The sequence below is a fragment of the Rousettus aegyptiacus genome, unplaced genomic scaffold (genome assembly GCF_014176215.1).
Source record: "Rousettus aegyptiacus isolate mRouAeg1 unplaced genomic scaffold, mRouAeg1.p scaffold_m13_p_1, whole genome shotgun sequence".
NCBI classification, from domain to species: Eukaryota; Metazoa; Chordata; class Mammalia; order Chiroptera; family Pteropodidae; genus Rousettus; species Rousettus aegyptiacus.
This window is the reverse complement of record NW_023416284.1, coordinates 37,792,161-37,806,502: the sequence shown is the minus strand read 5'-3', so window position 1 is coordinate 37,806,502 and position 14,342 is coordinate 37,792,161. Positions and strand designations below refer to the sequence as shown.

The 14,342-nt window shown below is 42.3% G+C and overlaps 1 protein-coding gene across 1 annotated transcript in view; it reads left to right on the top strand.

Annotated features, from left to right (window-relative positions):
• C8B (complement C8 beta chain) overlaps nucleotides 1–14,342 on the top strand; it is a 37,659-nt gene that overhangs the window by 4,189 nt on the left and 19,128 nt on the right. Inside the window, exons 2-6 of the mRNA XM_016159879.2 lie at nucleotides 2,113–2,269; nucleotides 5,243–5,384; nucleotides 7,305–7,446; nucleotides 9,867–9,999; nucleotides 12,144–12,341. Coding sequence (XP_016015365.2) covers nucleotides 2,113–2,269; nucleotides 5,243–5,384; nucleotides 7,305–7,446; nucleotides 9,867–9,999; nucleotides 12,144–12,341 — 772 coding nt within the window. The remainder of the gene's footprint in view (nucleotides 1–2,112; nucleotides 2,270–5,242; nucleotides 5,385–7,304; nucleotides 7,447–9,866; nucleotides 10,000–12,143; nucleotides 12,342–14,342) is intronic.

Below are 14,342 nucleotides of genomic sequence, written 5' to 3'. Positions count from 1 at the left end.
GAGTCTTTGACCTTTCGTTAAAGATCCAACTTTACTAGGCAATTGATTTTTGCTGGTCTCCGGGGTGGTCATGGAGATGGATTTTGCTGTAGTTAATATTATCCTCTTTTTAGGACTTTTGCCAAGTGAGAATGTATTGTTAATGACCTTGTCTGGAGTGATATACTATGCATTTGAGATGGTAGAAACTATGTGACTCTGTTCATAATGACTCAGTCTTGGACACGGAGAAAAAGAACCTCGCATGGATACCGAGGAGACTGGTGGAGTGGATGCTGGCCTGGTTCCCTTCCAGGCAGTAAGGGACAATGGACATAGCACAGACTCTAGAGTCAGACAGACCTCAGCTCATTCCCCAAGACCACTGTGTATCAGCTGCAGGACTCTAGGCCATTTCCTTCATCTGTCCAGGTAGCAGCTCTCCGTAGCTGCCTGCTAACATTGCTGTCAGGATCCAATGAGATAACATGGGTGAAATACCTCATCCAGAGCTTGACATGTCCTGGGTGCTCAGCAAATCTTAGGGCTCTTTCTCTTATCATTACCATTTTTCGTCTTGGAAAGGAACATAAATTACAAAGAATCTTACAGTGTTATATACTCTTTCAGATGGAAGAAAAATAAAAATCATAATATACAAATCATATCACATGGGGAAATCGGAGGCCTAGACAGACTAAATTCCATGCTCATTCATTCACTCTTTTACTGAATATCCCACTGAGTATCAGGAACTCGTCAAAAGTGTGGCCTTATCCTCTAGACATGTTTCAGGCCTCATGTTGCTTGACTGCTCTGTAGATGTGACGTCATCTGCCTCCTCCCCCACCCCCACTGTCCTCACCCCATCCCCTACTACCTTTGCATGTTCTCTGCACCCTGGGCTGGCAGGGCACAGTCTCTCCCAATCTGGTGGTGCTGATGTTCCCCAAGGGCTTATACTTGACCTGCTTCAAGAACAGTTATATCATCTCTCATAGTTTTTTATGATCAGATCTGTGTCTCTAGCACAAATCTTTCTTCTGAGTTCCAAAACAATGTAGGAACCGTTTATCAAATGACTCTAGATAGGTGTTCCAGGGGCACCTGGACTCAGTATCCCTCAACCACATCTTCCCCAATAAACTCCTTTGCTTCTGTGTTCCCCACCCACCCACACACTCAAACTAGAAACCAGCATCCACCTACTTCTCTCTAACCTACACTCCATCCAATTACCCATCACTGTCTATCCATTCCACCTGAGGAATGTCTCATTCGTCTGCCCTCCTCATTCTCTCTCCCCTGACACTGCTATAGTTCAGGCTCACATCACTCACTGGGATGGGACAACTTCACAAGCTGTGTACCTGCTTTTCCTGCCTCCAGGCTCTCCCCACCCCTGTGTAGCCTCCACACTGCAGTCACAGTGATGTCCTAAAGCACAGCTTAAGCCATAGAGCTTGTATGCTTAAAGACTTTGCCTATTGGATAAATCCCAGGGGAGCTAAGACCTGAGACATGTTTCTCTTTTCCTATTCTAAGGCAAACTCTGAGTTCCAGAGGGCAGAACCTGTGTGTTATATTTCTCTGTATCCCTGACAGCACAGTACCATGAATATGGTTTTTCCTCAGCAAATATTTCATCGACTCTTAATGTGAGAGGCACCTTTAAGACCATCTAGTCCAAACCACTCGTCCAGGGGATAAAACAGAGGCTTAGAGATGGGGAGAATCATTTAAGATCATACATCCAGCTGTAGTGATATTCCCTGCATACCTATAGTACTTTAGAGTTTATAAGTGTTCCCACATACATTTTCTTATTTAGTCTCAGAAGTAGCTTTGTGAGGTAAAGCCCACACAGGTTGCAAAACCAGACCAAGATGACCAGCTGCTGATGAACTGTCTTCTGATCTGAGTGCGACACTCTTTGACCATAGCTAATCATAATGCCAGCCACAGCCATTTAACTGACTGTTTAATAGTATTTGTTGGATGAATTAACCTATATTTGAATGATAAACTAATAGCTTTATGAATACGAATTTATGGAATACATGGATAGGTAATTGTGTGTAGTCTTAATTCTCTTCTGATGTTTGACTCTCTTCTTTCATGATAACCTTTTAGAGGTGAAAGGCCATTCTTTCTTGAGTCAAATGCAATCAATGAGAGCCTTGCCAAGAGTAGGCAGACACGGAGTGTGGATGTCACGTTGATGCCTATTGATTGTGAACTGTCCAGCTGGTCTTCCTGGACCACGTGTGATCCCTGTCAGAAGAAAAGGGTAAGTACACAGGCCTTGAGAGAGCTCTAGGCTTCTGGGAACCCTAATTCTCAGCAAGTCTGGCTAAGCATCACTGACAGTGCCTGGCACATAGTAGGACCTCAGTGAATGTTGGCCAATTAAATTAATGAATTCTATTTCTCCATGCTTCCAAGTAGCAATTAGATTCTTTCTTTGATTCTTCAGTTGTCCACCCCCCCGCCCCCAAAATACATGTGTCCTTACTTATGTTCACAACTTTCTAATTAGGCTTCCTGCCTCCAAAGTTGCTCTTTTAATCTGTCTTTCCTGGTGCAACCTGAGGGATGAATCAAAATGCAAGTCTGGCGTGTCTTTCCCCAGCTTCAAAGTCTACCATGGCCTTTAGGATGAAGTGCAGATTTGTGATATTCAAGGCTCCCCATAACCTAGTCCTGGCCTACATCCCCTTAAAATGTCCCCCATTCCAGCACACAGACTGTTTGTATTTATCTGACCAGTTCACACTTCCTCCGTGCCTTTATTCATGCTGCTTTCTCAGCCAGAAATGACCTTTCCCACTTTCTTCCTAGGCTAACAACTACTCAGAAGTTGAAACTCTGCTCAAAGGCCACCTCTTTTAAGAAGGTTTCCTTGATTTCTCAGTCCCACTTACAGTTAGATGGACATCCTTTTATGAGTTATAATAGCCCCCTATTTCTCCTGTATTCTATCATTTATCATTTAATTTTCATTTATTATTTAACTTTCCATCGAACTGTGAGCTCTTAAAGGCTTATTCAATTCTATATCTTCAGTGTGTAGGTCAATTTCTGGCATATAATAGGTGCCTCATAAATATGTGTTTTTTGATCTTATTATATTTTCTGATATTTCTGTAAGGAATGAGGAATAGTTATTACATTTTCTCTTAGGCAGATAGGTAAACAGAGACTCAGAGCAGATAAGTGAGTTCTTGGGTTCACCTAACAGCAAATACAGGCCTTGAACTCAGACCATTTGCTTCTTGTCTAATGTTCTACCAGTCAAAACACATAGCCTCCACAGTACTTGTCCTTCAGGTTCCATTGTCATAGGAGGGCTGGATTCCAGCTCTGGTAATAGCAGATGTGTCAGAGAATGGTCATTATTTCCTCAGCTCCTTGGAAAACCAAACCAGCCATGGGCTGGGACCTTAAAGAGGCTGTGGAAGTAGGCCCAGGACAATTACACACTTAATTGGATCAATGTGGAGAGCCAAGCAGTATCATTCAGTTCCCAAAGTAGGCTTTATTGCTGAAGTTATCAACATCGATCCAATTATCTGGATAACTGCTTCATGTGCACTATAAACCACAAAGACTCAGCATGAGTCACCCATTCACCCAGCCATCCAGAGCTCTTCACTCAGAGTTTGCTACGCAGTTCCCTCAGCTGGACATCACCACTGTCTGCAGGTTCATGGGCTTGGGTTCATCAAAACATTTCAACGGGAATTAGGAGATGTCTTTCCTCCATCATTTTCACACTCCTCGAACCTATTTTCTGTTTGGTGCCTAGGGCTAGTCTTCTACTGATCTTCTTGGCAGACCCTATCCCTGTCCTGCCAGCCACTGCCTTCCAGGAAGAAAGACCCTCTGGGAATACAAAGCAGCAGGAGGGAACAGTTGTCTATATTTCTTTTTCGGATTTCCAGGTACCAGGCCCATAATAACTATAACTGGTTAATATATCAGTCTTCAAAGTGGCTGCTGTCCTGCTTTGCCCCCTTTCTTGCATCAAAATCTTGACTACAACTAGCATTTGGAAGTCACCCAAATCTGACCACTTCCTTCCCTTGCAATGTTTTCCCATTGTTTCATAGTAAAATATTAAATTCAACCTTGCTGAGGCCTGGAAGGCTTTGCATTACCTGCTCCTGCCTATGTCTCCCTTCATCTCTTGACACTCTTACTCTTGCACTCTTCAGTCCAGCCATGATGAATTTCTTTTTGTTTCCAGGAATAAGGCACATTCTCCCATCTCTCGGCTCTGGTGCAGCAATTTTCTCCACTTGGACTGCTCTTCTCTCCCCAACTCATACCAGCTCTCCATGTTTGTGTGACTTTTCTTCTCATCTTTTGGGTTTAGATGTCACTTCCCCGTCTCCCAAGTTCGCACTGGGGAGTCCCCATGAGTTTACAGAGCTCTTTGTACTTCCTCTACTGTGCCAACCATTGCACTCTGTTGTCACTGCGTGGTGCCTACCATTAGCACTGCCACCATCTGTGACATACCTGAGGGCAGGCCAGAGGACATACTGATGATTAAAAACAAACAAAATAATGCATAAATAACATCTACCTTTTTTTTTTTTTTTTTACCACTAGAAGGCTCAATTAATATTTGAGAAATTCAATCAATGTTCCTGGAATAAACAAATTAGAAGGTAGAGGTACAGAAAGATTGACTGAGACAACATGAGATTTCATATATATATATATATACACACACACACACACACACACACACACATATATATATCATGTATATAACTGAAACTTCATAATTGTACATTTAGGTAGTATTATCTCCATTTGAAAGATCAATGAATTGAGATCATAGAGGTTAAGTAACTTGCCCAGCATCACATAACTAGAAATTATCAGAGTCCGTTGTTGTGTCTCCCAAGTGCATGCTTTTGCATTTATAAGATACTGAGTAAATTAGAATACTTGAGTCAGCCCATTGGAGTAATCAAGCTGAGAGATTGTGGTTTTGTGATATTGAACTGGCCACATCAATCTACTTACTACTGTTTGATTCCAAGGCTCATGCTTTTCTCACATTCAGGAAATCTTTACTGGTTATCACGGATGCAGAGATCAGACAAGACCCCTGCCCTTGGAAAGCTTACAGTCTAGTTGAAATAGTCAGGCAAACGGCCAATCGCAACATAGATCCTTAAGCATATCCCTCAGCTTCCAAGGGTCCTGAGACTCTGCCCTCGGCTCACCTCGTTCCTCTCTTCTCCAGTACAGACACGCCACCTTGCTTCGGCCCTCTCAATTCCATGGGGACCCATGCAACTTCTCTGACAAAGAAGTCGAAGACTGTGAGACCAAAGCACCATGCAGAAGTCAAGTGCGATGTGAAGGCTTTGTGTGTGTGCAGACAGGTATGAAGGGGCACAGAAGTGGGACTGAAAAGCTAGCGAATTAGGTGACGGCACGTGATGGTGGCGGCTCCAGACATTGCCTAGTGCTCAGGATCAGACTCGTGTGTCAGGTCAGGAAGTTTCCTTGTCTTCAAATCTCTGACCTCCTTTTACATGTATTACTTCATAAAAACAATCCTTTAAAATTGGTGTTATTCTTATCTCCAGTTTATAAATTAAGAAATTGAGACTTGTAGAAGTTACTTGCCCAAGGTCATATAGCAGGTAAGTGAAAGAGCTGCAATTAGAAATTTGAGAATTCAAATCACATTCTTTGACATTCAAAAACACAGGAGAGTTCACTTAACATTTCTGTATGTTGGTTCTCTCAATATAAAATCAAAATGCCCTGCAAATTTGTTATAAGCATCAGGGGACACAATGGACATGAAAACTCTTTGCAGACTGTGAGCTCTGCTGGCTTGCTCAGAAGCTTGGGGCTAAGGAAAATGTGGCAAAGGCTAAAACAGTTAAATAAGGGTGATTAGTGCCATTTATCTCTGAAAAATCTTTGGAGAGGTAGTCCCTATCTTTTGCATTTCTGTACCACCAAGTCCAGCATGAGATTGTCAGAAATTTTTTGATTAAAGGAAAGAAAGTAAAAAAGAACATATGGATGGATGAACAGAAGAAGGAAGGGGCACACAAATGGATAACCATCAGCTGCAGAATTAAGTAAACAGTTGTCTTTTCTACTCATTCATCTGGCTAACCCAGGCAAACACATGCCTCTCTATTTCCCCAAGTGTCCAGCAAAATAAGAGTATTTTGACCTAAATTATGCAGGTGGGAGTTGTAACACTCTACATTTACCATATCCATGTGGACTGTGCTTTGGAATCTTTTAAGAAAAGATTCTTAGAATAATTTCTAGGGCTTATTGTAAATGCAAAATTCACCCGATAAATCTGAAGGACTTTTTTACAGTGTGTCCATGGACTCATTATGGCCAGTGTTCCATGATTCTGACCAAAGTCATAATGGTTATTCAGGCAGGGTTTAATTTAAGTGCCTTGTAAGAACGTTTGAAGACCAGACTGTTATTCTTCTGCCTTTAACACCCCAAGAATATTAGTTAAATGTGACCAGACACATCTCAGGAAACAAGGTCACCCATACTATGGGTTTTATCCCTGAAGAATATACAAATAAGAAGGGAAAAAGTGGGGAAAAAAGTTTAGAGGAAGCAAAAGCGTTGCAAATGATTTAAAACTGTTAGTCCAGTTATTTTTATAGTCCAAATGGCTATGGTATTGAAGGCAGTGCAGCTTTGTGGGGAAAAAATGTGATTAGACAGTAATGGGTTCCAATTCTGCTGCAAATATTTACTGGCAATGTGCACTTGGCCCACAAGAAACACTAATTATAGTAATAACATTTATCAGGTATGCATTATGAGTCAGTACTGTTCTATTTACTCATTTAAATTCCCCTCAACCCGAGGGTGTAGATATTATGACTTTTCTATTTTACAGATGGATAAATTGAGGCAGGGAGTTAGGTAACATATAGAAGGTCACATAGCTAGTATTACTTGCAGGACCCACCAAACCTGCCTCTCTCCCGAGCCTCAGAGAAAGAACCCTAGACTTACTTCCTATCTGGCCACTCAACCCCTACCTATCAGGTGCTTTCCATTTAATTATTTAATTCCCTACCTTTAATAATCTCCCCTCAAAGTGCGTTCAGAAATATAACACTGGCCTCTTTGGGGAAGTAAACTGTAAATGTCATTTCCAACCCACTCTGATACATGAGGACTAGTCAAAACCGAGCATTAAAGGCCCAGAAAGTGTCTGATGTATCACCTGGTGCTCACACCATGTTAGTTCCCCTCTTGATAGCCACGTGGCCATGTGTAACATCCTTTTTCCATCCCAGGGAGGTGTGTAAACCGCAGACTCCTTTGCAATGGGGACAACGACTGTGGGGACCAGTCAGATGAGGGAAACTGTAAAAAGATTTATAAAAAATGTCAGCAAGATATGGACCGATACTGGGCAATTGACAAACTGGCCAGTGGGTAAGTTACTGTGTTTCTATGGTGTGGATGAGGAGGCACATGATTAAATGTAATTCCAGAGAAGAGAAAGGAAGGGAGCTAATGTGAACAGAGTTGCTCCTTTTTTCCTTTCTGACAATAGACTGTAGTGTAAGTGGATGCTCATGGCTCTTTTCTGAGGACAGGTCTGGGGAACTCCTGGAGCACGTCCCATGGACAGACACGGGCCACAAGGTGGGCTGAGTTAGGAACAGAGCTGTGATTTAAGACCTCATAGGCTTCATGTGAAGGCTGGGGATAAATGTTTAACTCCTGCTACGTGATTGCGTTAGGTGCTTTGTAAGCCTTACCTTTGAATCCTATTGACAAGTTGTGGAAAAGATTTTATATGTTTCTGTAACCCAAGAGAGTCTTCTAAGTAGTCAGTGAAGAAATGGATTTCCAAGATGGCTCTGCAATCAATCTGTATCTGGGGATCTCTGAGTTAATCCAATCCTCTGGCAAGGTCGGAGGAGCAAGATCAGAAGGAACCAAACTAGCCTGGTGTTTGCCTTACTTGCCTGCCATATTCTACAGCTTTTCAGCCTCCAAGAGAAAGACTAAGAGCCTCCCCTCACACGAATTAAAAACCACTGTTTCCGATGCAATGTAAGGAGGATGACAGTGACCCTGAATGGAATTCTCCTTCTTCCTAAACAAAAAACAAATCTTGATCCTCAAATTTTGTCTTCAGAGAGAGAGACTCCTCACATGGAGAGAGCTCCTCTCGGGACCCCCTTATAAGACAGTTATTATAATTAATTTCCACCTCCTCAGTAACGAAACTGAGGCTTGGAAAAGTTTAGATAGCTCACAGGGGTCACATGGCTGCCCCAGGAGACAGAGTAAACATTCAGAGCTATAAGAGGTGGTAGTGGGTCAGCTCACCAACCACAGGACCTCAGGTGAGGCATTTACTGTGTGGGGCTTTAGTTTTGTTATCTGTAGAGAAAAGTGAATAGTACCCTTCTTTCAAGGTCTGTGAGGATCGAATAAGCTAATAATGAGAGACAGCTTGAGTGGTGGGAAGAGTGTGGACTCTGTTCTTGAACTAGACCCTCAGATTTCTAATCCTGCCCTGCCCCCCACACCCCTCAGTGGCTGCTGGCAGTGAGACCTTGGGCAGATCAGTTTCCCTCTCTGTGCCTCCCTTTCCTCATCTGTAAAATGGGTAAACTATAATAGTTATCTCATAATAATATAGCCTCATAAGGATTAAATAGGTCAATATGTGTAAATCGATTATTGCAGTTCCTCCACAAAGGAAGTACCGCATTATATTTGGTAAATAAAATCAATAAATATATGTTACTATAGTACGTGAACTCTGCCATGGGAAAGACAGCCTAAGCAATTCTGTTAGGAACAGAATAGAAGCCAATGGGCAGACATTGAAAAAAAGACAGAGTTCCTTTCAACAACAACAAAAAAGAACTTTTGGTACTAGTCAGAACTGGTTCAGATGGAGGCCTGCCTTAGGAGACAGTGAGCAATAATGTCTGATTAGAGATAGGATTTTCATCCTTTCTTGCTAGAACTTCAGGGACACTAAATAAGGTGTTACATGGAGCCACCCCCTACTATGTCTGTTTCCAGTTAGACCCTCGGTAAATGGTAATTATTTTTGTGCCTTGTGATATGGGTTATACAGAAATTCAGAAGAAAACCACATCTTCAAGGAGCACGCAATCTAGTACAGGCAACAGACACATAAGTAATAACAAGCAGTGTTCTATGCAACTAACAAGTACGACACATGTACTCCTCACGACCCCACGAGGTAGGTATTCTTGTTCCCATTTTACAGATGAAGAGACTGACACACAGAGAGGTTAACTGATGTGCCCAAGGTCATGCAACTCATAAATGGCAGAACAGGGATTTGAAACCCAGACGTCTGGCTCTAGAGTCCATGTTCTTACCTACTATGGTAGACGAGCCTTTAAGGCAACCATAATAGTACAGAACAATAAATGCATAAATGGGGCAAGCACAGGGTCTTACGAGGGTCTCTTACCCAGCTTCGTACAGCAAGTGTCAGTGAAGGCTTCCCACAACAGGCAATGGCAGAGTTCGATCTTGAAAAACAAGTAAGAGAGAAAACATTGAATGGCTGGAAGGGCTTTCTAAGCATGGGGAACAGCCCTTACACATAAGAGAAGGAGCAAAGCAGATTGGAGGAAGAGCAGGCCTATCCAAATGGCCGGGGACTAGGGTATATGGTAATGGTTGGGAGTGGCCAGATGAAGCTGGAAAGCTGGTTTCAAGCAGATATCAAGGGCCTTGAGTGCTATGCCAAGGAATTCTGTAGGTCCCCCTACCATTTGGTTAGGCCTACTAGTTGAAATTACACAACCCGCTGCTTACCCATACCTCTGCTTCCTCCCCATGCTTCTCTGTAGGATTAATTTGTTCACAAACAGTTTGGAAGGCCCGGTTCTCGATCACAGGTATTACGGCGGTGGGTGCTCTCCCCATTACATACTGAACACGAGGTTTAGGAAGCCATACAACGTGGAGAGCTACACCCCACAGGTAGGTGACAGCCAGGGAACCGCTTCAGGGCAACGGAAGAAGTACTCGCTGAGGAGCCAGCTGGCAGGGATTTGAGGCCTGGCCTGCAGTCTTTTAGCTGGGCAAGCTTGGGGGCATCACTTTTTTCTTTAAGCTTCAATTTTTCATGTGTAAAATGGGTGATTCCTTCCTCAAGACATAGTGATGAGGCTGACACGGTATGTATAGCAACAGCAGTAGTTGTAGTAGCAGAAATTATACTAACAATATTATCAAAAGCTACCATGAAGACAGAAATATAGCTTAGAATTTGGAGTCTCACAGACGTGGTGGCTCTTGTAACTTATCATCTGTGTAATCCTAAATGCTCTGAGCATCCATTTTCCTATCATTAAATTGGGAGTTATAAAGGTTCTATCCTGCAGGGAGAGAACTAGTGAGATAATGTTTGTAAATGTTTACTACACACAGTACCTGGTTGAACGGTGTATTCTGGGGAAGTGTTAACCCTCGTTGTTATCAATTCCTTGTGTATTAGAATTGGGCATTGTTCTAAGCATTTGAAGTTCTAAAAGTCTACCTGTTATGGTTAAGAGAGATCTCACAGAGAGCGGGATTCAGAGTGGATTATGTTACTGTAGGACACACACACTTAAAATCTGAGGGAAGACGCTGGGGTTCGCGGCCTGGCTCTACCACAGGTCCTAGTTTTACTTTAGGCTAAGTTCGTTTTCCATGCTGGGCCTCGGTTTCCTTGTCTATAAGATGAGGGGGCCAGACTAGATAACCTTGATGGTAGTTTCCATTTCTAAAATTGTGCAATCTGAGAGATTAGGGCACTACCCCCTCCTCCGTCTCCCTTCCTACTTCCCTCTTCCCACACATACTTATTGCATCCTTCCCTCGCCCCTGCACCACTGCTCACCCCCGCCCCCTGCAACAACAACAACAAAAAAAAAAAATAAGGAAGAAAAGAAAAAAGAAAATGAGCCTAAGGAAAAACACACCCTCTGCCACGGTGTCATCCCCATAGCCTCTACTTGCAAGGGAGGATCCTAGAACAGCCATTTATCATCAAGGTTAAAAATAGCTCCTAACCCAGGCAGGATATAGCTTTTAATGTCTCTCCTCTTCATAACCAGCGTTTTTTGTGTGCTGGGCCAGGCACCATACAGTGTTTTACCTGTGTAAACTCAACCCTCGGAACAAGCCCAATGGAAATAACCATTATCATCTCCATTTTACACATGAAGAAACTGAGGCATAGAGAGAGGTTAAGTAAAACGTCCAAGGTTACCCAACTAGAAAATAGCAGTGATGCATCCCCATCAGGCAGCCTTCCTCCAGGCCATACTCGGGCACATCTTCTTTCCTTCCCTGGCAGCTAAGGTGTTATGGGAACTGCAAGCCTCCAGAAGCTGATGGGATGGGGGGTGGAGACAGTTTGGTCCTTGTCACTCCAGGGCCACCAAGACAGGACCCTTAGCAGTTCCACTGTGCACAGGATGATAAACATTGATTTTCAAGTAAATAGCTCTTCCGAGTCTTCTCAAAGACAATTTCCTGTCACTGCCACTTCATCCCCACTACACTGTCTTTGGACCAGATCCTCATCACCTGCACTTCTCTTACAGCCTTTTCATTGGCCTGTCTCTCTGACCCCAAATTCGTCTCCACCAATCCAACTACTATGTTATCCTGTAATGAGCTTCCTGAAGTTCAGCTATTTTTTTTTGTTGACTCGTCTTTGGATTAAGTCCAATTTCAGAACAAGTAATTGATTCCTGTACATTCTCTCACAACACCTCTCTCTTCCCTTCTCTCTTGCATCTTTTGATACAACCACACTAGAACCCCTTGCAGTTTCTGAGTCTATCCTATGCTTTCCCACCTCCATGTCTTTGCCTAAGGTAAGTCCACAACCCAGAATGTTCTCCTACCCAAATCAAGCACTCACCTCTGAATATCACCCCACAGTACTGAACACATCTGTCTCTCCTCCTGGATCAAGAGTTATGGGAATGGGGACACAGTTGGCTGTGAGTTTTCTGTATCCCGAGCACCTAGTCCAGAGCCTGACACATAGTAAGAGTACTATGGATATTTGTTTATATTTGTATTGAACTGTACTGAACTAAGGAACATTTTCTTTTTTCTTCCTTTAGACTCAAAGCAAATATGAATTTGCCCTGACAGAATATGAATCATACTCAGATTTTGAATACAATGTCACAATGGCAGAACAGAGCAAGTTTAGTTTCAGCTTTGGTTTTAAAATATCTGGAATATTTCAACTTGGTATGAACATGGCAAGTGATAATAGCCAACGTTTTGTTAGCCGAACCAAACGATTCTCTCATACTGTAAGTACCCTTTTGTTTCTCTTCAATTTCTATGTATTTATTTGAATTTTTATGCCCACCGATGTTTCTATATTTCACATAACTACTAGCCCTAGAAACCAATTATATTTCTATTATCTTGAAAATCTTTTCACACACATACAAAATAGCATGGTCTTACTTTTAAGAAAGGCCAAGCTGTGGTGGTCTTCTCTAATTATTTACTCTCATTTTCTAATTAACTTTTTCCCTTAGTTTTCATTAATTTAAGACTGTAGCTTTGCTAAACCAAATCATCCCTGGAGATTTAGTAAATCTAGTAAACCTAGCAAATTGACTACCATCTTAAACATTCGGCTGACATTCGCCTCTGGAATGTCATCCAAGACCTCGTCTCTGACGTCTTGAGGGCATTTGGTGGAACTGACCTCGCCATCACACACTTTTTCCCACTTTCTTCCTGCCTCTTACAGTTAGTTACACGTTCCTGGGTTCTAATATCTAAGCCTGTTCGTTATTTGTTCATGACATCTCCCCTTCTTACTCTACAGGCAGCCTGGGTGACTGCTTCTACTCCCCTCCCTCCTCTAAGAGAACAAGGCCATGAGCCTTCATTGCTGCTTCTAACTTTCCTGTTAAGCTCTGAGCCATACCACCCAGTCTTCTGGGCAACATGATCTGGATGCCTTGCTGACATTCCAAAGCAAGTTCTTCCTCCTAAATTGTCTGTGTGAAATAGCATTCTTTTTCTTCTATTTTTTCAGGCTAAGAATTTCAGAATCGCATTTGGCTCTCTTTTCACTTCTGCATTTGTTGGCCACCAAGTCCTCTTCGATATTTTTAAATCTAAGTTTTATTATACCCTAACTAGCCCAGGCCCTTTCATCTCTCGTTCTGCCCTTCTAAGGGGTCTCCTGTCTTCCAATGTGTTTCGTGAAACTGATATGCTGCCAGGAAACTTTCTCTGATGCTAATCTAAGTATATCATCTGCTCCCTAATGCCCATAAGGTGAAGGTCAAACCTGTAACTTGTTGGAAGAGGAGTAGTTAGAGTGGGGAGTAACGGGATGTGATGTTGGAGAACAGGTAACAGGCAGATTTGAGGAACTTTGAATTCCAGAGTGAGGAAGGTGCCTTTTCTTCTCTGAGAGTTTTCAACATGAGCATGACATGACAGAAAATTAATCTGAGAAGTACATGGAGGAGTCCAAGACTGAAAGTTGACAGAGGTTTATATGAGAAAAAAAGAAATGGCAAGCAGCTCGGAAAGGTCTGTGCCACTAAAATACCAACCATTAGAAAATGAGAAGCAAACATTAATTAGGCTGTAATCTCCTTTGCTTATTTTCCTTCTTCTAGGCTGTGAGATCCTCAGTGGTAGAAGCTTTTGTTTTTGTTTTCGTTTTTAATTTCTTAGGTTCAGAATGACACTTTGTATGCATTCGAGACCAAAATACCATGATGAATGGTTAGGACTGATTAAAAGGAACTTATCTTGTTAGGAGAGAAAATGAAGAGGACCATCCATTAACTCCCCCCCTTTCTTCTATTTCTCTCCTTTTCTCTTTCTCTCCCTTCCTCCCTCCCTCCCCACTTCTCTGATTCAAATAGCCACTTATAGAGTGCTTATTTTGTGCTAGGCACCAGAGACTTGGGACCTAAAAACAAATAGAACATAATTCTTGCCTTTAATTCTTAACAGGTGGGATAAACATGGATGCAGTTAACTTATTCTTAATTTTTTAATATCAGTTATAATACGGCATGGTATATTCTATAAAGGAAACATAAGTAATATGCAATGCAATCCTGGAAGATAGAGTATGTGTCTAGGAAATTCAGAGGTGGTATCAAATAGGTGGCTACAGCTAAATATGACTCCAATATAAGTAGGTGTGTGTCTGGCAAAAAGGGAGGGGAATGGCATTTTAGGCAGAAGGAACAACATGTACAAATTGTATTATGAAAGAGAATGGAGGATTCGGAGAACAGTGAGAAGTTGGAGGATGTCTGATGTATGGT